We start from the raw sequence: 24722 nt of genomic DNA, 5'->3' as shown, positions 1-24722 counted from the left end.
GATATTGAAAAGGAAAACCAGAGCCAGGGGCATCACAATGTGGATTTCAACTCGTACTATAAAGCTGTAACCATCAAGACAATGTGGTACTGGCAAAAATCAGACACATAGATCACTGGAACACAATAGAGAATCAAGAAATGGGCCCTCAACTCTATGGTCAACTAATATTCAACAAAGCAGGAAAGACCATCCACTGGTTAAAAGACAGTCTCTTCAATAAATGGTGCTGGGAAAATTGGACATCCACATGCAAAACAATGAAACTAGACCACTTTCTTGTACCATACACAAAGATAAACTCAAAATGGATGAAAGATCTCTATGTGAGACAAGATTCCATCAAAATCCTAGAGAACACAGGCAACACCATTTTTGAACTTGGCAACAGCTACTTTTTGCAAGATACATCTAAGAAGGTAAGGAAAACAAAAGTAAAAATGAACTATTGGGACTTCATCAAGATAAAAAGCTTCTGCAAAAGAAACAGTCAATAAAACTAAAAGACAACCTAAAGAATGGGAGAAGTAATTTGCAAATGACATATCAGATAAAGGACTAGTATCCAAGATCTATAAAGAACTTATTAAATTCAACAACAAAGAAACAAACAATCCAACCATGAAATGGGCAAAAGACATGAACAGAAATTTTACCAAAGACATAAACATGGCCAACAAGCATATGAGAAAATGCTCCCCATTATTTGCCATCAGGGAAATACAAATCAAAACCACAATGAGATACCCCTTCACATCAGTGAGAATGGTGAAAATTAACAAGACAGGAAACAACAAATGTTGGAGAGGATGTGGAGAAAGGAGAACCCTCTTGCACTCTTGGTGGGAACGTGAACTGGACAGCCACTCTGGAAAACTGTGTGGAGCATCCTTAAAGAGTTAAAAATAGAGCTACACTATGATCCACCAATTGCACTACTGGGGATTTACCCCAAAGATACAGATGCAGTGAAATTCAAGACACCTGCACCCAACGTTTATAGCAGCAATGTTCACAATAGCCAAACTGTGGAAGGAGCCTCAGTGTCCATTGAAAGACAAATAAAGAACATATGGTCTGTATATACAATGGAATATTACTCAGCCATTAGAAATCGATGACAACCCAGCATTTGCTTCGACGTGGATGGAACTGGAGGGTATTATGTTGAGTGTAGTAAGTCAATCGGAGAAGGACAAACATTGTATGGTTTCATTCATTTGGGGAATATAAAAAATAGTGAAAGGGAGTAAAGGGGAAAGGAGAAAATCTGGGAAATATCAGAGAGGGTGACAGAACATGAGAGACTCCTAACTCTGGGAAACGAACAAGGGGTAGTGGAAGGGGAGGTGGGCAGGGGGACGGGGTGACTGGGTGATGGGCACTGAGCGGGGCACTTGATGGGATGAGCACTGGGTCTTTCACTACATGTTGGCTAATCAAACTCCAATAAAAAATTATACAGAAGAAAGAAAGAAAAGAAAAGAAAAGAAAAAAGAAAAGAAAAGAAAAGAAAAGAAAAGAAAAAAAAGGAAAGAAAGAAAAGAAAGAAAGAATCAAGTTCTTGACCAAGCAGTGCTGGAAAGCTCCAGGACTGAGGAAAAATAGTATGTAGAAGTAGAGGATCCTTTTTTTTCTTTTTCCATTACAACTCATTTTTTTAAACAATAAATTTATTTTTTATTGGTGTTCAGTTTACCAACATACAGAATAACACCCAGTGCTCCCTTTCTGATATTTCCCACACATTTCTTCTCCCTTCCCTTATATTCCCTTTCACTATTATTTATATTCCCCAAATGAATGAGAACATACACTGTCCTTCTCCGATTGACTTACTTCACTCAGCAGAATACCCTCCAGTTCCATCCACGTTGACGCAATTGGTGGATATTTGTCATTTCTAATGGCTGAGTAATATTCCATTGTATACATAAACCACATCTTCTTTATCCATTCATCTTTTGATGGACATCAAGGCTCCTTCCACAGTTTGGCTATTGTGGACATTGCTGCTATCAACATTGGGGTGCAGGTGTCCCAGCGTTTCATTGCATCTGAATCTTTGGGGTAAATCCCCAACAGTGCAATTGCTGGGTCGTAGGGCAGGTCTATTTTTAACTCTTTGAGGAACCATAGGATCCTCTCATTAGATGCAGAGAAAGCATTTGACAAAATACAGCATCCATTCCTGATCAAAACTCTTCAGAGTGTAGGGATAGAGGGAACTTTCCTCAACATCTTAAAAGCCATCTACGAAAAGCCCACAGCAAATATCATTCTCAATGGGGAAGCACTGGGAGCCTTTCCCCTAAGATCAGGAACAAGACAGGGATGTCCACTCTCACCACTGCCATTCAACAGAGGACTGGAAGTCCTAACCTCAGCAATCAGACAACAAAAAGACATTAAAGGCATTCAAATTGGCAAAGAAGGGATCCCTGGGTGGCGCAGCGGTTTGGCGCCTGCCTTTGGCCCAGGGCGCGATCCTGGAGACCCGGGATCGAATCCCACATCAGGCTCCCGGTGCATGGAGCCTGCTTCTCCCTCTGCCTATGTCTCTGCCTCTCTCTCTCTCTCTCTGTGACTATCATAAATAAATAAAAATTAAAAAAAAAACAAAAAAAAACAAATTGGCAAAGAAGTCAAACTCTCCCTCTTCGCCGATGACATGATACTCTACATAGAAAACCCAAAAGCCTCCACCCCAAGATTGCTAGAACTCATACAGCAATTTGGTAGCGTGGCAGGATACAAAATCAATGCCCAGAAATTAATGGTATTTCTATACACTAACAATGAGACTGAAGACAGAAATTAAGGAGTCAATCCCATTTACAATTGCACCCAAAAGCAGAAGATACCTAGGAATAAACCTAACCAAAGAGGTAAAGGACCCATACCCTAAAAACTATAGAACACTTCTGAAAGAAATTGAGGAAGACACAAAGAGATGGAAAAATATTCCATGCTCATGGATTGGCAGAATTAATATTGTGAAAATGTCAATGTTATCCAGGGCAATTTACATGTTTAATGCAATCCCTATCAAAATACCATGGACTTTCTTCAGAAAATTAGAACAAATTATTTTAAGATTTGTGTGGAATTAGATAAGACCCCGAATAGCCAGGGGAATTCTAAAAAAGAAAACCATATCTGGGGGCATCACAATGCCAGATTTCAGGGTGTACTACAAACCTGTGGTCATCAAGACAGTGTGGTACTGGCACAAAAACAGACACATAGATCAATGGAACAGAATAGAGAACCCAGAAGTAGACCCTGAACTTTATGGTCAACTAATATTCGATAAAGGAGGAAAGACTATCCACTGGAAGAAAGACAGTCTCTTCAATAAATGGTGCTGGGAAAATTGGACATCCACATGCAGAAGAATGACACTAGACCACTCTTTCACCATACACAAAGATAAACTCAAAATGGATGAAAGATCTAAATATGAGACAAGATTCAATCAAAATCCTAGAGGAGAACACAGGCAACACCCTTTTTGAACTCAGCCACAGTAACTTCTTGCAAGATACATCCACGAAGGCAAAAGAAACAAAAGCAAAAATGAACTATTGGGACTTCATCCAGATAAGAAGCTTTTGTACAGCAGAGGATACAGTCAACAAAACTAAAAGACAACCTACAGAATGGGAGAAGATATTTGCAAATGACGTATCAGATAAAGGGCTAGTTTCCAAGATCTTTTTTTTTTTTTTTGAATCAGTATTTTTTTTTCTTTATCAGAATGTTTATTTTTTAATTAATTAATTTTTATTGGTGTTCAATTTACCAACATACAGAATAACACCCAGTGCTCATCCCGTCAAGTGTCCCCCTCAGTGCCCGTCACCCACTCACTCCCACCCCCCGCCCTCCTCCCCTTCCACCACCCCTAGTTCGTTTCCCAGCATTAGGAGTCTTTATGTTCTGTCTGTCTCCCTTTCTGATATTTCCCACACATTTCTTCTCCCTTCCCTTATAGTTTCCAAGATCTATAAAGAACTTATTAAACTCGACACCAAAGAAACAAACAATCCAATCATGAAATGGGCAAAAGACATGAAGAGAAATCTCACAAAGGAAGACATAGACATGGCCAACATGCACATGAGAAAATGCTCCGCATCACTTGCCATCAGGAAAATGCAAATCCAAACCACAATGAGATACCACCTCACACCAGTGAGAATGGGGAACATTAACAAGGCAGGAAACCACAAATGTTGGAGAGGATGTGGAGAAAAGGGAACCCTCTTACCACTCATTTTTATATCAGACTAAAAATTCCCAATATTTTTTCTCTTTTCTCACCTTAACTACAATGTTACTAGCTTTTCCTTTTTAAGTTTCTCCTGTTTGACTTTCCTTTTTCTACAATTATGTGTCTTAAATTTAACTTCTGGATTTCCTTCAACGTATTCAATTTCATTTTGTTCAATATATGAGATATGGGTATTTGATTTGTGTTTTTTTGTTTTTTTCTGCCTCGTTTTGTTTTACAATGGTGGAAGTTAATACCTTCTAAAACATGACCAGTAGCACCCAGAACCAAGTGGAATAGTGTGCTGGTTCATTCTGTAATATTATATTCTCTCTTCATTCCCATTCTGTCTCCTTCTTTTATCTCATTTATGTTTTGGTGGTCAATGTTGTGTCTATCTACAAGTATTGCTGGTTTATATAAATTTGGGATTGAGCATCTTCTAACATACAGAACAAAATACACTCAGAATCAAGAGAATCGACCTCTAGGACCCTTCAGGTAGACTATATTCTCCCTTCACTACCACTTCTTCACCACCATCATCTCCCAACCGTTTTTTTTTTTTTTTTCGTTTTCTTCTTTACTTTTTTTTCCCCTTCTTTGTGGTTTTTGGCCTTTAATTTTCACTACTTTTTATTTTTTAATTTTTTTTTAAGATTTTATTTATTCAGAGAGAGAGGCAGAGTCACAGGCAGAGGGAGAAGCAGGCTCCATGCAGGGAACCCTACGTGGGACTTGATCCCGGGTCTCCAGGATCACACCCCGGGCTGCAGGCGGCGCCAAACCACTGTCCTACTGGGGCTGCCCCACTACTTTGTTTTAATACTTCTTTTTCACTTTAGTTGTCCTTTTGTTTTGTTTTGTTCAGCTTTTTTTTTTTTTTTTTTTCCATTTTCTGGTCTCAGACCTCTTCAAAATCATCTAGGGTGTATTTTACTTTGGTTGTAGTTGATATTTTTTACTCAGCCCACTCATACAGCCACTCTGCACTGAATAAAAGGAGTAGAAGGAAGAATTCATCACAAAAGAAGAACCAGAAACAGTACTCTCTGCAGCAGAGTTACAGAATATGGATTTCAATATTATGTCAGAAATTCAATTCAGAAGTACAATTATAAAACCACTGGTGGCTCTGCAAAAAAGCATAAATTACTCTAGAGAATTCATTAATGCAGAATTGAGATCTAATCAGGCCAAAATTAAATAGATTCAATGAGATGCAATCCAAACTGGATGTTCTAACTGCTAGTGTTAATGAGGTGGAAGAAAGAGTGAGTGACATAGAACAAGTTGATGGTAAGGAAGGAAGCTTAGGAAAAAAGAGAAACGCAATTAAGAGCCCACAAGGAAAGGCTTAGGGAAATAAATGATAGCCTGAGAAGGATGAATTTACATATAACTGGGGTTCCAGAAGAGGCTGAGAGGGAGAGATGACCACAAAGTATATTTGAACAAATCATAGTTGAGAACTTCCCAAATATGAGTAAGGAAACAGACATTCAGATCCAAGACAGAGAGAGAGAGAACCCCCCCATAAAAAATTTCAATAAAAACCATTCAACACCTCGACATTTAATAGTGAAACTTGCAAATTTAAAGATAAAGAGAAAATTCTTAAAGCAGTGCAAGACAAGAGATTCTTAACTTATATGGGGAGAAATATTAGATGAACAGCAGACCTCTCCACAGTGACTTGGCAGGCCAGAAAGGGCTGGCATGATATATAAAGGGTACTAAAGAAGAACATGCAGCCAAGAATATTTTATCCAGAAAGGCGCTCATTCAGAATACAAGGAGAGATAAAGAGCTTACAGGATAGGGAGAAACTGAAAGAATATGTGACCACCAAACTGGCTCTGCAAGAAACATTAACGGGGACCTGTAAAAGAAAGAGTCCAGAGAAACAATCCACAGAAACAGGGACTGAATAGGTAGTATGATGACACTAAATTAATATCTTTCAATAGTTACTCTGAATGTGAATGGGCTAAATGATCCCATCAAAAGATGCAGGGTATCGGAATGGATAAAAAAACAAGACCCACCTATATACTGTCTATGAGAGACTCATTTTAGACCACCAGCCTGAAAATGAAGGGGTGGAGAACCATTTACCATTCAAATGGTCCTCAAAAGAAAGCTGGGGTAGCAATCCTCATATCAGATAAGTTAAAGTCTATCCCAAAGACTTAGTAAGAGATGAAGAGGGAGACTATATCAAACTTAAAGGGTCTAACCAACAAGAAGACCTAACAATCCTGAATATTTATGCCCATAATGTGGGAGCTGCCAAGTATATCAATCAATCCATAACCAAAGGAAAGGAACACTTAGATAATAACACACGAGACTTCACCATAGTGCTCTAAGCAAAACATCACCAAAGAAACAAGGTCCTTGAGTGATACACTGGACCAAAAAGATTTCACAGATATATACAGAACATTGCATCCTAATGCAACTGAATACACATTCTTCTCAAGTGCACGTGGAATTTTCTCCAGAACAGACCACATACTGGGTCACAAATCAAGTCTCAACCGATACCAAAAGATTGGGATTGTCTCCTGTATATTTTCAGACCATGATGCTTTGCAACTAGAACTCAATCACAAGAAGAAATTTGGAAGAACCTCAAACATAAGCAGGTTAAAGAGCATCCAAAGAGATGAATTGGTCAACCAGAAAATTAGAGAATTAAAAAGATTCATGGAAACTAATGAAAATGAAGATACAACTGTTCAAAATCTTTGGGATATAGCAAAAGTGGTCTTAAGAGGGAAATACCTCACAATACAAGCCTCCCTCAAAAAACTGGAAAAAACCTCAAATACACAACTTTATTTAGTATATTTAACAAATGTTTGCATAGTGTTCCAGGCACTGTTTTTATCCACTGAATTAGTAGATGATCCATATTCTAGTGACATCTTTTGAAGTTTATTTATTCATGGGAGACATAGAGAGGCAGAGTCATAGGCAAAGAGAAGAAGCAGCTTTCCTGCAGAGAGCCTAATGCAGGACTTGATCCCAGGACCCAGGATCACACCCTGAGCCAAAGGCAGACGCTCCACCACCAAGCCACCCAAGTATTCCTCTATTGACATTTCTAGTGAGAAATCCTTAAGAAGTCATTTATTATTATGTGTAACCTTATGTATATCTTTTCTTAAAAGAAGGCAATATCAAAAAAAAAAAAAAAAAAGAAGGCAATAACACCTGGTTGGATGGACCAGATGAACTAATATATGTGAAAAGATATTGTCTTGCCCTTCCAGAGAGAAATAAGTCGTAACTAACTAATGGTTTTTGAATGAGTATTCCTCTGGTTTGTCTACTCCAAAAACCAGTATTTTTATGTAATCAATATACTTGAGGTTCACTCCTTAAAATGCAACATTTTGAAGAGGACAAAGGACATGAAAATAAATTCATCCCAGAATAACATCGTTTACTGTACAACTAAGATAAGCATAATCATTTATGACCCTAAATGTTATTTAATAAGCCTCTAATTTTATAATTCCTTTATATTATGAAGAACTGGTGAAAATCCTTGGCCAACTGTGGTCTGGTTCAGCCCAGACACTTCTTTTCTAGGATTATCCAAGTTTTGCTGAAACTCTTCTGAAAATCCCATTGTTTTCACTTGTCACCTGTGTCATTACACTACCTTGTATTGGAGCCCTTAAGACTCTTTGTAGATATGTTGTTTTTGTTGTTGTTGTTTTTGGTTGCAAAATAAACTTTGATCAAAGCCTTTACCAGTAGTAATTAACCATTACTTCTAATACCCATTTTAATTAAAACCATCTGTTTGCTATAAGGAAATTTAAAACTAGAACAACATGATAGAAAAGTAGATTTCTCTGCATCACTTTTTAAAGTTCATCACTATGACCCTCAGTTTCCTCCAAGACTCTTACGATGATCCTAGGACTTGTTTGATGAAAATGCAAAAGCTGCTTAAAAAAAAAGTCACACAAAAACAAATACTGCCATATCCTGTCACATTGTTTCTCAAATGAAGGTATAGAAAATTTAGGTAGTATAGCAAATGAATATTTTTAACTTAGAAGTTATATACATTTTGATAAATAAATGTTTATATGACAAATATAACTGACATATAAAACTCATAATTTCCACAAATACTATTTCCTAGGACAAGGTTAAAAATGTTAATCCCCTTTAAGCAAATATATTAATACTGAGTATGATAAAAACTGTAAAGGAAACACACAAATGACTGAGTTTGAGAAATACTTTTATGTTTATTTCAAGTTTATTTGAGTCATTACACTGCATCACTGCCTTAAAGCTTACATAATTTTTAAAAAACTTTGTATCATAAAAGTTACAGGTGAATAATTACAGATTATTGCCTACAAGGTTTCTAGGCATTAAAAAAAAGTTTGATTTCAGATTTGGAACATGATTCTTAATATAATCTTACTTATAAAATAAATTATTTTCACTATATATCCTCTCCTGGGAATATGCTACTAATTTAAGACCTAAATTTATTTTAGTTTCAATGCATTAAAAGTTTTTTATAAGCTTTTTTTTCCTCTGTGAATAATGATATTGAATTGGATAAAAAGATCTGACCTAGTTTTCATACATTTATATATTCATATGATTTTTCCACCATAAGTTATGTGCTACTGCTGGGTAAGTGAAGGACTGGGACCTAAGGGTTTCTCACATTTACTGTATTCACATAATTTCTCCCGAGTATGGATTTTCCTATGTTGATTAAGGTGTGCACTCTGGCTAAAGGCTTTGTCACATTCATTACATTTATAAGGTTTTTCTCCTGTATGAGTTCTCTCATGCTGGTTAAGATGTGTCCTCTGGCTGAAGGCTTTCCCACAAAAACTACATTCATATGGTTTCTCTCCAGTATGAAGTCGATGATGTTCAGTAAGGGATGTGATACGGCTAAAGGCTTTACCACATTGATTACATTTATACGGCTTCTCTCCAGTATGAATTCTCAGATGTTGAGTAAAGGATGAATGTTGACGGAAGGCTTTTCCACATTCATTACATACAAAAGGTTTTTCTCCTGTGTGAATTCTCTGATGTTGAATAAGATGTATCCTCTGGCTGAATCTTTTCCCACATTCATCACACTTATAGGGCTTCTCTCCTGTAAGGACTATCTGAGGTTGAGTAAGAGATGAGTTGTGGTTGAAGACCTTCCCACATTCACTGAGTTTCTCTTCAGTATGAATATGATTAGTAAGAAGAATATGTTGATTGAAGATTTTTCCACACTCATATTTATAAGGATTCTTTCTTACATAGTTCCCCTGATAGTAAATCAAGTCTGAATTATGTTTGATGCGATTTCCTTGTGTGTCCAAACTAAGGGGTATTTTAATTGAAGGAATTCTCTGATGCATAATAAGGTTTGAGTTCACGTTATAGTTTTCTCCAAATCTATCACAGTCAAGGTTTCTCTCCTGTGTGATCTTTTTGTGGGTCAAAGATACTTGTGCTAAATGTCCCTGCTGGATTTCTTGGTTAAACTCTAACTGGTAATCAAAATTCCAGAGTCTTCCTAAGATGGAGTACCAGAAACTGTCTCCTGTTAGTCTCTCCATTACCATATCATGATTTTGATTTTTATCAGAAATATTCCGGTTTGGAGTTGATTTTTTGATTTCAGGTCTATTCTCCCCATCTAAAAGAAATTCAGAACATACAAGTACTTTGCCACCTTCTCTGTTTTGAAAAAGAAATTGTTGCACAATGAATTACCAAGTGAAACTTATAGTAATGCAGACAAATCACATGTGGTTTAAGTTTTAAAATATGGCCATGTAACAAGGGAGAAGACTATAAAAGGATGACAAACATGTATGGTAGTTATAAGAGGACATCCAAGAGTATCCATGGATGAAAGGAAATAGAAGAATAATAAATACCAGAGAAAAGTCTGCGGTTAGAGGTGGGAGATACTAGAGGAAAGATTGTACTTGGAGAAGACAGTTCGAGGGCATCACCCTATAAATCTCATCTGTGGGTTATTCTATTTTAGTGCCAGCTACTTGTTTATTTAAAAAGTATTTCTTATTTTTAATCTTTTGTTTAAAATTATAAAATGGGGACACCAGCAGTTGAGCATCTGCCTTCAGCTCAGGGCATGATTCCAGGTCCTGGGATTGACTCTCACATTGGGCTCCTGCAGGGAGCCTGCTTCTCCCTCTGCCTATGTCTCTGCCTCCGCCTGTGTGTATCTCATGAATAAATAAAATCTTAAAAAAATAAAATGATAAAATGAATATTTGCTTATAATAACATATTCAAATAAGGTGGATATGCATAAAGGAAGAATTTCACCCCCTTAGAGGTCATTATTGGTAATAGTTTGGAGCCTATCAGATTTTTTTCCTGTTCATACAAATATAAATATAAATCATATTTTGAATAAGGATTAATTGTGATAAAAACAGAATTTCATTTCAGTCTCCCACCATTTCTTTAAACTTAATTTGGGGAGGGCATTATTATTCTGCTTCTGGATGAAGATTTGGGCAGGTTTCATGGTTCCCCCTAATTCTTAGATAACAGATATTCTTACTGTTACAGTAAATTACAAATACAGTCTATTTGGTAATTAAAATGTTGTCACCTGTTTGGTAATTAAAACTCCAAAATTAATCCCCTTTCCTTCCCCTGAGCTGTTAGAATCATTTTTTCCTCTTTCCCCACCACCTATCTCTTTCCCCACTCTATTCTCTCCCTGCTATTTTTTTTACTTGACTACGCTCTCACTTCTTTCCCCATTTTATCTATTTCCCTGCCCATGTCTTCCTTCACTCACTAATCGTTCTGTTTTTGTTGTTGTTGTTTAGGTGGAGAAGAGCAGAGGGAGAAAGAGAGAATTTTAAGGAGGCTCCACACCCAGCACAGAGCCTGATGCTGGGCTTGATCTCATGACCCTGAGATCATGACCTGAGCCAAAATCAATAGTTAGGCACTTAACTGGCTGAGCCACCCAGGTGCCTCTGTCTAGTTCCCTTCTAACAAGAGATGGAGGATAGAAGCTGTGTGGAGGGAAGGATTAAGACAGGCCAATTTTTGTAGGATTGGGTGGCTTCACATTCTACCCTGGCAGAAAGTTAAACAGGACTCACTTTGGAAACTTTTATGACTTTTGGGAGGCCCTAGCTGGACCTCTTTTTCTCCTCTCATTTTCCATGATCTAGATAGATAAAATTCTACTTCAGACAGTCCCTTGGGAACAGCCCTATAGCAACGAATCCTACAGGACAAGATCAAAGATCACAGTGGCTGACTCATAAACACTCATGATACCTTGTCTTGACAAACTTGGGTAGTCCAGATGATCCTAATTCAACAGTTTCTCTTGGCTCACCTACAAAAGCTATTTCATCAGTCACCTGTTCTTGACTCTTGGACTGCTTTAGCTTTCTAAAATGTAGGTCATGCACTAGTCTTGGTCTTCCAATCATAGATAATGTATATAAAAGCTGAAGGAATGTTGCCCTTGAGGCTTGCACATATGATTATCATCCTAATTAGGACACTTGACAGCAAAAAGGAGCACAATTAATAATTATGCCAAGCATTGTCCTGGGAAAATAAAGTGGAATTACACCATAATATTGTTTTGTATTTTGTGTTGGTTTTTTTGTTTGTTTGTTTGTTTTTGGTTTGTTTTTAAGAAAGAGTGAGTGGGGGACAGGCAGAGAGAGAATCCACACCCACTGGATGATGTAGGGCATGATCTCACAACCCTGAAATCATGACCTGAGCTAAAATCAAGAGTCCAGAGCTTAATAGAGCCACCCAGGTGCCTCTGCATTTTGTTTTTACATTACTGCATATCATGAACACATTTCCATGTCAGACCTTACATTGCTTACCCCTCTGTTGTCTCAGATTATAGAAAAAGTGCTACTTGGGAAGAAAGTGTTTTCAGACATGGGAGCAGAAGATCTTCCCCTGCCTACACTGTGAGAATGACATGCATTCTCTTTTGTGTCCTAGTTCTAAATTAAGTAAGTGTAATATCATAGTTACAGCTACAGACTAAGTCTCTTTAGTTTATTAGGCTTTCATTATTCTTTCATTATTCTTTTTTTTTTTTAAATTTTTATTTATTTATGATAGTCACAGAGAGAGAGAGAGAGAGAGAGGCAGAGACATAGGCAGAGGGAGAAGTAGGCTCCATGTACCGGGAGCCCAACGTGGGATTCGATCCCGGGTCTCCAGGATTGCGCCCTGGGCCAAAGGCAGGCGCTAAACCACTGCACCACCCAGGGATCCCTCTTTCATTATTCTTTATGTAGAGTTCTACATAAAGAAAAATAGGAGATTTGCATAGACTACTGTAGTCTCAATGTGGTTACTATTTGTCCCCACCGATTCCATATTCCCTGAATCAACTCTTGGGGTTATGAACTTTCAATAAAATTAGATTTCTAGGATACCTAGACTTCTGACCTGCTTTGCATCTAAGAAGGGATACCTTCTGGATAAGATCTTAGTATAAGCGTATTGTGATGCCACTGGGCAACTTGAACATCATGAAGGGCCTTTTGAACTACTCCAAACCTCACCTAGTAGACAACTTACCCTACTTAGCCTCATTCAATGCCTTTTGAACTGAATTATTTAGAAGCAGGAAGGAAGGAAACAAGAAAGAAAAGAGGAAGGGAGAAAAGGATGGGAGAGAGGAGGGAGAAAAGAGAAGAATTAGGGAGGGCAGCCCGGGTGGTGCAGCGGTTTAGTGCCGCCTTCAGCCCAGGGTATGATCCTGGAGACCTGGGATCGAGTCCCACATCGGGCTCCCTGCATGGAGCCTGCTTCTCCCTCTGCCTGTGTCTCTGCTTCTCTCTCTCTCTCTCTCTCTCTCTCTCTATCTCTATGAATAAATAAATAAAATCTTAAAAAAAGAATTAGGGAGAAAGGAAAGGAGGAAAACATTTTAAAGTTTATCCTTTCTATGTGCAAAGCACTATAGTATTTCTAGTTCTCTTTTGTTAATTAAAAAAAGTGCCATGATTTATAGTGGGTTATAATATTAATTTAGTGGGTAGAAAATAAATTAAAAGCTGGAAAAAAACAAAATAGGCTAAAAACAATTAGAAACTATCACGGTATCAGTAAGGATAAACATTGGTAAAAATTTTTTAAGATTTTACTTATTTGAGAGAGAGAGAGAACAAGCAATGGTGAAGGCAGAGGAAGAGAGAGAGAGGCAGACTCCCCACTAAGCAAGAAGCCTCACCTGGGGCTCAACCTCAGGACCTGAGCTGAAGGCAGACACTCAACTGAATGAGCAACCCAGGTGCCCCTATTTGAGATAATCCTTTGTCTCACTTTTATAGATTGTATATATATCTTATGGGTTGCAATAAAAATGCATTTCTTGGGATCCCTGGGTGGCGCAGCAGTTTGGCGCCTGCCTTTGCCCCAGGGCGCGATCCTGGAGACCCGGGATCGAATCCCACGTCAGGCTCCCAGTGCATGGAGCCTGCTTCTCCCTCTGCCTGTGTCTCTGCCTCTCTCTCTCTCTATCATAAAAAAAAAAAAAAATTCATTTCTTAAAAAAATAATAATAAAAAAAATAAAAATAAAAATGCATTTCTTAATGAAAGTGGTGGCTATAAATAAGTAAAAACTATTGTTTTAGCAGAGGTAAGTTTTTTCTCTAAAGTGTCATATAGTAAATATTTAAGGTTTTTCAGGTCATATGGACTTATTGTTTACTCAACTCCACTGTTATAGTGTGAAAACAGCCACACACAATACAAGTGGCAGAGTAAGTGTGGCTGGATTCCCTTAAAATTGTTTACAAAAACATGTGACTCTAGACAATGTTTTGTTCATCCAAAGAGTCTACAACACCTAATAGAGTTATCTGGAAAGGTAGCCCCCTTTGACAATCTAAGACATCTTTATGTTCATCTTACACTAGCAATGTATGAGAGTGCTTTTTCCCCTATTGACTTACCAACAGTGTGTGCAGACAAATTTTTGGACTTTTGCTAAACTGATAGGTGAGAAAAGATAATCTGGTGTAGTTTTGATTTGTGTTTCTCTTACTGTGAGACTGAATATTTTTTCCTACATTAAACATATTTGTATTCCTTTATCTAGGAACTGTTCATATATGTGTACACTTCTATTAGGCTGTTGGACTCTTACTGATTTACAGCAGCCTTTTATTAATAAGAGCTTAGCCCTTTGATATAAGTTGCAAATATTTCCCTTCCTTGTCATTTGCCTTTTTAATCTTATTATTCTATACCATGCAGAGTTTGGGGATTTGTATCTGTTGAATATAGAAATCTTCTGTTTTATGACTTTCAGATTTTGAATCATAGTCCGAAATGACTTCCCCATTTCAAGGTTATAAAAGATTTCTCCTACGTCTCTTATGGTTTCATATTTTAAATTTAAAGTCTCTAATTCTGGGAAGACTGGGTGGCTCAGTGGTTTAGTGCCGCCTTCAGCCCAGGGCCTGATCCTGGAGACCTGGGATGGAGTCCCATGTCAGGCTCCCTGCATGGAGCCTGCTTCTCCCTCTGCCTGTGTCTCTGCCTGTGTGTGTGTGTGTGTGTGTGTGTGTGTGTGTCTCATGAAAAAATAAATAAAATCTTTTAAAAAAATAAAATGAAATAAAGTCTGATTCCTTTGGAGTATCTTGGTCTAAAGACTTTATGGTGCAGATACTCTAGAAAACTGTGTGGAGGTTCCTCAAAGAGTTAAAAATAGACCTGCCCTACAACCCAGCAATTGCACTGTTGGTGATTTACCCCAAAGATGCAGATGCAATGAAACGCCGGGACACCTGCACCCCAATGTTTCTAGCAGCAATGTCCACAATAGCCAAACTGTGGAAGGAGCCTTGGTGTCCATCAAAAGATGAATGGATAAAGATGTGGTATATGTGTACAATGGAATATTACTCAGCCATAACAAATACCCACCATTTGCTTCAACGTGGATGGAACTGGAGGGTATTATGCTGAGTGAAATGAGTCAATTGGAGGACAAACAGTGTATGGTCTCATTCATTTGGGGAATATAAATAATAGCGAAAGGGAATAGAGGAGAAGGGAGAAGAAATGGGTAGGAAATATCAGAAAGGGAGACAGACATAAAGACTCCTAACTCTGGGAAACGAACTAGGGGTGGTAGAAGGGGAGGAGGGGGGATGGTGGGGGTGAATGGGTGACGGGCACTGAGGGGGGCACTTGACGGGATGAGCACTGGATGTTATTCTGTATGTTGGCAAACTGAACACCAATAAAAAATAAATTTATTATTAGAAAAAATAAAGACTTTATTCATGAGAGACACAGAGCGAGAGAGGCAGAGACATAAGCAGAGGGAGAAGCAGGCTCCCTGTGAGGAGCCTGATGTGGGACTCAATCCCAAGACCCTGGGATCATGACCTGAGCCAACGGCAGATGTTCAACCATTGAGCCACCCAGGTGCCCCTGGAGTATCTTGGTTTAAGGGGTAAGTTATGGATCCAATTTTATCTCTTTTCAGATGGCTACCCACTATTCATTAAAAGGTCTACCTTCCATAATACTACTTGTGATGAGCACAGCATAAAGATGAATCACTATGTTGTGCACCTGAAACTAATGTAACATAGTATGCCAATTATACACAAATTTTTTTAAAAGTCTACTTTTAAATACCAGTTGTCTCAATACTATTTTATTAAGATGTCTATTTTCTCCTTCCTGATTTGAAATAATGCCTTTATCATATATGAAAGTCCTGGGTCTATTTCTGGATTTTCTACTCTGTGCAGTTGGTCTGCCTTGTTCTTAAATTTTTACTATATTTCTAGTTGAGATAATCCTTTTTTATTGTTTTTCCTTTCAGATTTTCCAGATTATTTTGGTTTTGGTTTCTCAACATGAACTTTAGAATGAGCTTATCTAGATCCCTCTAAAATCTTGAAGGCACTTTTTATGGGATTACATTATATGTATATAGGGACACTGATATCTTGGTATGTCCATTTATTCAAGTTTATTTTTGTGTCTGTCAGAGTGTTTTAAAGTTTTCCTCATGCAAGTGTTGCACATCTCTTGTTAAAAGTTTACTTCTTTGTGTTTTATCTTTCTGGTTACTATTAAATGGGTTCTTATCTTCCATCTTATTTTCTGATAGCTGTTTGTGTTTTTATCTTTACTCCACTTCAACAATTATTTACCTGGTTATATACAGTTATACTCTGAACTTAGATCCATATAAAGAATCTCACATTCAGTGTCACACTCTCTTGCTTAGTGAGTAGATCTGCCCTTGTTCACGTTCTACGGGGATGTAGATCTCATCTAGAGATCATTCTGATCTCATCTAGACCTCCACCACTTTAACTCTTCTGTTGTTTTCTAGTTTCCAGCCCACTTCTTGTCACTTCCTGGAATCTATGTCAAATCACCTGAATTAACAAACTCTCAGTTTTCCTTCTTTAGTTCTAGCCATCTAACAGGCCCTCAGCCTGGGCTCTAAGAAGCCTTTCTGGTGCCAAGTAAAACAGGAGAAATGGCATATGCATGGACAATGGAAACCACAAATGCATAGTGTAAAATCTCATTTGGACCCTCAAAACTGCTTGGTAATCTCCTGATTCATCTTTAGTTAGCTTCCATTGACCTTAATAAGCTAAAGCAAGTGATCCTCAAGTTCTGTACTTATTCCCCACCATTACTTTACATTCAATAGACCTTGCCTCCTACTTTACCAAGAAAATAGAAATAACCATGTGTGAACTCCCCCAAATCTTCCATCAACAAACTTATTTATATACAAAATCACCCTAATCTCTTTCCAATCCCATTTCCATCTCTTCTAGAGCCTTGCTCCATATTTTGTATGCATTTTCTACTTATTCCCCTCTATTAACCCCTCCCCTTCAGTATTACAAACAAGCTAAAACCATTCCTGCTTAGAACAAACCTCTTTTGACATTACCTTCTATTCTCCCATATATCCTCTATTGTCTCCTTCATTCTAGCTTCTTGTAAGAACACTGCATATTTACCAGCTCTACCTTTTCACCTGTTCACTGAAAGATGTATAACTGATTGTTCTTCTAGTCACTCCCCTGTTGTTTCTCTTATTAATATAATTACTAACCTTCTTGTTGCTAAATACATTGGACATTTTCCAGGTCTTACCTTACTGAGGAAGACGTTTCTAGGTAAATAGGCATCAGTAGATAGATGCCAGTAAGGCAAGCAATACCTCAGAGGGCAAGTCAGACTTAGATGAGTCCATCAACAGAAATGTTTTACCACATCCTCATAAGCGGAACCAGTCACTGCATCTCTATGGCTTACAGGATAATGCAAAAATGCAAGTTGTCCCCTTGAAGGAGACTGCCAGACTGCTTGTGCCTGACAAGGAGGGTACAAGGAAATGATTTGTTCAAGCACATCTGTGAACCAAGAGCCTTAGGCATCCACAAAGTTAGTTCTGGAAATTTTCTTAAGTTAGCAATTATTTTCTCTAGCTGAGTGTCTGTGGATAGGGACACAATGGAGATAGCATGGGTCCTACAAATGGATATGCCTATGGGGAAAAAATATATACCTGAGGGAAAGAATACCTTTACCTTCTGCTGAAAGTGCCTATGCTGCAATTCATCTGGGAAGGGAGTTTTTAATTTTCTTCCTTTAGCTTCCTCCTTTCCAGGTTTCAGGGTGTAGAGATTCATACAAATAACATTACCTACTGTTGTTGGGGAAAATGTCATGGGTTCCTGAAAAGACAGTTTAATTATCAGCTTTTACCCATGGAATGCCAGAACTGGTTGGACCAAAATTCAGGCTCATTGAGGCAGGTTTCCTGCCCAAGATGACCCAGAGCACTAAAAGCCAGAAGGGTAGCCAAGTCAAAGCCACTTTGAAAAAGATGCAAAAGTTTGAATAACAGAAAACCAAGTCCAAATGGGAAAACCAGGTGCCAGGGCCAAGAATCAGAGTAGAAACTAGATAGAGATGGGGTAGGTTAGTCTGGATTAATAAACCAAAGTGGAAAATACCTAACTCAGTATCTGGCTACTTGTGAATATAACCAGAAAGAACATTGTAGTGGTATGTCAACAACAGGGAGCTATGGTTTGGATATTTTTGGTCAAAAACTCTCAGATTTAATGAATGCTTTAAAGAGAGGGCATAAAGTCAACAGATCCAGGTTATGAAATACTTAATTAAAATGATAGCATGACATTCATAAACAAAAAAATATCCAATATCTGGGAAGAGAATGTGGGGGAAATATTGAGGCTAGAAATACAGAAATAGGAAAATGTCATCAAAGAGCTACTTTAAAGCAATGTACTACAGAGCAAAACATCAAGCCTTGTACTCCTACAGGAAAATACAAGGGAGGAGAATTAAAAAGGAGGGAAGGCAGTGAAGCAGATAGAGATAAAGGACACAGACTGTAAGAGGCAAGAATTGTGTATGTTACAAGCCAGAACAGAAGAGAATTTCAAGAAAGTCAAGTCAACACAATCAAATACAAGATCAGAGGGGACAATCACTTTTTTTTAGCCACTAGATTTGACTGAAGGAAGTTAGTGGTAATCTCCAAGAAAATAATTTTAATAGTGCAGATAGGATGGGGTCATATCATAAAGGTAAATCAAAAGAATTAAAATTAAGGCTATAAGTTTTAGACTAGTTTAAAGAGTGTGATATTAACAGGAAAAAGAATGAAAAGTAGGTCAAAATGGCAGAAGATCTTTGATATGGAAAAGATTTAAAGAATACTGAGGATATATGAATAGAAAAACAGAAAGTGCCATGTGGAGATTTACAACATCAAGGTATTTATGAACATTAAAATTAATGCCTTCAAACTAACTTTTGTTTGTGTTTTTTAATAAGAAGTATATTTAATATATTTAATTATATTTAATTGGGAAAAATGAGAGGGCCATTTCCATTTTGGGAAAAAGCCAAACATAAACTGAATTTTTAAAAAGGCCTCAATATTCTTTAAATCCCAGAGGCAGAGACTTGGACCACATTCCAATGAATATTTCAAGAGTGACTGCTTCTCTTCACTGAGCCAATACCCAAAAGCTTGCTTCTCACCTGCATGACTCTCCAGTGGGCTGTCTCTTTCCATCACCCACTGCTCCTCTTGCTCCAACTGAGAGATCACCTCTGGCTTATAAAGTTGATGCCCTATTCATGGAAAAAAAAATGTATGTCACAGAAGTTTGTACTTGGGACAAAAATTTCTCTTAGAACTCATTTCCAACCTTTTTAGTCTTTAGGGCCTCTGGATTTGGAAAGGGGAAATTTCAGAGGCAGCAAAATAAAGCTACCCATCTCACACTCAATAAAATCAAGATCTTTTACCTGAGAAGACACAGCAGGAAACAGAGATCCTCTGTCTCCAACACTGCTTAGCATTCTATCCTGGCCTGAACCATATTCACAAAAGATTTGGAAATTTTCAGTAATTAAGGAAATAAGCCCATTTAGCATGGTTTCTAGTTTTACAGGGACAACATCCTTACCCAGTGCTACCAGATTCCTATAGTTCTCTAGCATCACGTCTCGGTAAAGGTTCTTCTGAGCAGGATACAGCTGGTCCCACTCCTCTCTGGTGAAGTTCACAGCCACATCCTGGAATGTCAGGGATTCCTGAAAATATCAAGTATATCCCTGCTTAGCCAGAAACCATTTTTTTGTCCCTTAGGGGTAGGGACAAAGGTGTAGCAGTGGGAAAGGTCTGAGTCGTTGTAAGCTGAGTAATCTAGGTCAAGATTTTTGAAACAACAATTAGTATCTATCATCTTTCAAGACAGACAAAAACATGCATGAAACAATGCTTGCTTTTAAGCTTTTTACAGTTTGTTGCAAAGGAAAGGCTCTCATCATCTAAACAATTAAAAAAAAAGGGAAATTCATGCTATAAAATTTCAGAAATAAAAGAATACAAGATTTAAAAAAATAAAGAATGCAGGATTGGTTGAAATATGGTAAGGAGGTGTCAGAGTTTGTAGATTTTGTGTATCTTCAACAGATCCTTAACATATTTTTAAACTCTGGACAGAACTGGAGAGAAAGGATATTCCAGTGGGTGAAAGAAAGAGAAGCAAGCAAGCAACAAGGGCAAACATGTTTAGAGTAGAGGACACATTATGCATGTGGGGATCAGTAAAATAGTCTACCTTGTGGGGCACCTGGTTGGTTCAGTGGCTGAGGGTTTGCCTTCAGCTCAGGATGTGATCCTCAGGGCCCAGAATCAAGTCCCATAAGGGGTTCCCAACAGGGAGCCTGCTTCTCCCTCTGCCTATGTCTCTGCTCCTTGGTGTCTCTCATGAATAAATAAAATCTTCTAAAAAAATAGACTACCTTGTTACAGGTAGGAAATTCAAATAAAAAAGGGTCACCTTTAAATTTCCTCCATTGTCAATGCTTTTGAACAATCCTTCTGCTTTAAGAGACACAGATATATAAACACAGGCACATAATACAACAAATATATACCTCCCCCTCTTCCCTTACTACTTAATCCCTCCAAAATACCACCAATTTCTGGATATAGTAACTCAACTCTTCAGAATAAGTGTAGTGTTACGAGTAAGTTCTTTCCCCCATAAGTTAACAGTCAATATCTAAGTCCAGGACTGGCATTTTATTTAAATTAATTTTCATGCTTTGATAACATATCTCTCGAAAACATATTTCACTTAAGTGACATAGGCAATTTAGAGATGAATCACCAAGGCTGGAAGAAATTATTTATCCAAGGACATACAACTAATTAATTAGCAGGAACTGGATTTTATCTTCGATCTTATCCTAAAGCCTAGGTTTCCATCATACCACAAAGATGTCTTTTCTGCTTTTATGAATATTTTCCCTCTTGTGACTTTTACTTATAATTTCCATTTCACACTCCCCATGTTTCTTGAGGGTAGCACCAGGGTGAGGAAAACTATGAATTTACAGTTTACATTCTTTAATATCTGCATTTGTAGTTCCTTTTTGGCTGTTTTAATTAGTATTTTCTCTTTCTTTCTATACCTTCTAATGATGCTCTTACACTTAGGTTACTGGTTTCTTCTTATATTTTCTTTTTTACTTCTTTAAAAAAACTTTACTTAAATTATATTTTAATTAGAATATTAATATGTTAGTTAATATAAAGACACACCAAAAAGTATTTAGTAAAAAAAAAAATCTCTCCCAGACTTCTTTCCTCTCTATCCAGTTCTTACTCCTAATCACTATTTATAGTTTTTAGTGCATTTCCCCAGAATTCTTTGTGCAAATATAAATGTGGGTTCTTACTTCTACCCACTTTTTTTTAACCTCAAAGATAACATATTATACACATTGTTTTCTAACTTAACAACTTAATGCTGGAAATATTTCCATTTCAGACATATTAGGATATGGCTTCCTTATTATTGTTTTTATTTTTATTTTTTTAATTTTATTTATTTATGATAGTCACACAGAGAGAGAGAGAGGCAGAGACATAGGCAGAGGGAGAAGCAGGGTCCATGCACTGGGAGCCCGACGTGGGATTCGATCCCGGGTCTCCAGGATCGCGCCCTGGGCCAAAGGCAGGCACTAAACCACTGCGCCACCCAGGGATCCCTATTATTGTTTTTAAACTAAAAATTTTTTTTGATGTAATTTGACTTAAAAGTTACAGGAATAAAAAAATTCCTTCCTCTTTTCTCCCTTTTTCTTTCTATAATTTTTCTAGACTGTTTAAAAGTTGCAGGTATGATGCCCCTTTACCTCTAAAAAAATTCAGAAGTAAAAAAAAAAATTTCAGAAGTAAAAAAATTCAGAGGTTTATTCTCTAAAAACAAGGAATTCTCTTACATAACAGCAAAATGATCAAAATCAGGAAATTAACATTGATACAGTAGATACAGTACTGTTATCTAAACTATATATTTATTCAGATTTCACTAAGTGTCCTAATAATGTCCTTTATAAGAAAAAAATTCAAGACCAAGTACTTTATCTTCCATCTTTTCTCTCCTTTAATCTGCAACAGTTACTAAGTCTTTCTTTACATTTTGTAACAGATATTTGGAAAAGTATAGGCTAGTTATTTTGAAAATAAACCTCAGTTTGGACTTCTCTAATATTTCCTTATGAATAGATTCACACAATACTTTTGGTAGGGATAGTATGGAAAGGATACTGGATTCTTCTCAATGAACTGTATCAGGAAACACACATTATTGACTAGTTCCACTACTGGCAATGTTACCTTTGATAATTTGGTTAAGGTGGTATTTACCAGTAATTTCGGCTGGTAAATTACTATTTCATCCTATAATAAGTATCTTCTGGGGGACATATTTTGCAACTATATAAATATCTTGTTCTTCCTCAAACTTTCACCTAGTAGTTTTAGCACTGATACTTCTTGCCTGAATCAATTTTAATTATGATAGTTGCTAAATGGTGCTTTTCTAAATCCATCATTCTTTGTATAAGTTAGCTTTCTACTGTGATGAAGAGGTTTCCATTCTTATTCATTCATTAATTTATATCAGGTGGATTTATTTACTTATTTTATTCAGTAAGTTACAATCATTTATTATTGTTACTTATTTTAATGCTCTGATTGTCCTAGATTTAGCCAGTAGGAGCCCTTCAAACTGGTTTCTGTGTCCTTCTGACACATCCTTATCATACTTTGTGCACTTTACTTTTGGGGACAGAAAAAATGTTCTTTCAAGGTACATTTTGTGTTTTTCTGCCTCATGGCTGGAACTAGTCATTTCTCCAAGGATCCGTAGTTTCTTCTAATGGTCAAATACTTAGTAGCTCTACTTCTAACTAGAGGATATGCAGAGTTGCAGTGTCTTATGTTCTGTTGGTCAAATACTGAGTGTTCTGTCTAGTTCCTTTTTTTTTTTTTTTTTGTCTAGCTCCTTTTAATGGAGAATGGCATTTAAAAACTAAGATGCAGGCATTAGTTGTGTTCAACACTAATTGGATTATCACTTCTAGCACCTTTCAGTGGTTGTTGAAAAAAAAATGGGAAACAGAAGTATGTATGTAATGATGTATGTTTACATGAACACACACACAACTCCACAGCCATTTCTATATAAAGACCCATGAGTTCATACTGATACTTCTAATTCTAATCCAGTGTGGCAGAGTTCATTTTATCCTCCTCTCTCTTCATGCTAACTCATATCTCTCCACAAAATAAGTCTAAAATAAGAGTTCAATGTTCACCGTTGCTTTGTTTTTAGCCAATGGGTCAAGTCCAACTATTCAGGTTTAAAGATTAACCCCTTTTCTTGTTTCCTTCAGTTGGCTTTTCAGTAAGCGGAAATCCAGTTTGGTTCATTTATTTTGGTTGCACTCAATTTTAGGCCCTCCTCCCATACTTCCTCCCTCTCCTCCCCTCACCAACAACCTCCCCCACCCACCCCCATTCCACCTATCTTTTTCACCCATTCTCATTCAAGAGCTGTTGGCAACCAATCTCAGATTTTCAATCTTCTGGTGTTCCTTTTTGCTCAAATGAGCAAATACATACATATGTATGCTTTTATTTCCCTTTCTTTCTTTCTTACACAAAAAGTAGTGCACAGTAGATACTCTTTTGCATTTTGCTTTCCTCACTAGTTTGTCCTGGGAATCGGTTCATGGATATCTTCATCATTCTTTTTTTTATAGCTGCATGATACTCTATTGTGTGAACATTACACAATTTATTTAACTAGTCTATTAAAGAACATTTTCACTGTTTTCTACTCTTGCTATTATAAATAATGCTACAGTGAACTATCTTGTATATATATTATTTTCCAACTGTGAACAAGTCTATCTGAAGAATCAATTTCCCAAAGTAAGATATCTAATAAAAGAATATCTGTAATTCTGATATATACTGTCAAACTGATTTCTTATAAGGGTTCAATCAATTTACATCCTATAACAGTCTATTGTTGCATAACAAACCACCCCAAAATTTAGCAGCTCAAAACCACTACTATTTATTTTGCTCACAAAATCTGAAACACAGGCAGGACTCAGTGGGACTAGCTTAATTTTGTCCCATTTGGTTTCAGCTGGAGTGGCTCAACGTTGGGCTGTCAGATTCATTTTTAAGATGGCTTGCTCATATGGCTGTAAGTTTGTACTGGTTGTCAGAAGGGTGCTCAGCTAGGGGCCTCAGTCTCTCTCCCTATGGGCCTTTGGACAGGCTGCTTTGGCTTCTTCATGGCATGATAGTTGGATCTTGAGTACAAACTTCACAAGAGAACCACTTTTTATGATCCAACCTCAGTGATCACATTACTCACTTCTATACTCAGGCCTGCCCAGATCCAGAGGGAAGAGACAGTCCCTCACCTCTTGATGAAGTTTTTAAGTCACATTATAAGAGGAGTCTGTGGGGTGGCAGAAATTATGTA

General features: G+C 37.3%; 1 protein-coding gene across 2 annotated transcripts in view; it reads right to left on the bottom strand.

Moving 5' to 3' along the window:
• ZNF713 (zinc finger protein 713) overlaps positions 1-24722 on the bottom strand; it is a 90872-nt gene that overhangs the window by 33073 nt on the left and 33077 nt on the right. The window contains exons 3-5 of one of the 2 annotated variants that reach the window (XM_072837667.1): positions 19827-19953; positions 19396-19488; positions 8530-9971 (exon numbers count right to left, since the gene is read on the bottom strand). In XM_072837667.1, the coding sequence (XP_072693768.1) occupies positions 8944-9971; positions 19396-19488; positions 19827-19953 (1248 nt within the window). In that variant the 3' untranslated portion in view covers positions 8530-8943. Of the gene's footprint in view, positions 1-8529; positions 9972-19395; positions 19489-19826; positions 19954-24722 lie in introns of those variants that run through there. The other variant, XM_072837666.1, reaches the window with a different exon arrangement.

This window comes from Canis lupus, chromosome 8 (genome assembly GCF_048164855.1).
Source record: "Canis lupus baileyi chromosome 8, mCanLup2.hap1, whole genome shotgun sequence".
NCBI classification, from domain to species: domain Eukaryota; kingdom Metazoa; phylum Chordata; class Mammalia; order Carnivora; family Canidae; genus Canis; species Canis lupus.
Note: the sequence above shows the minus strand (reverse complement) of the source record. Positions and strands in the feature narration are given on the sequence as shown.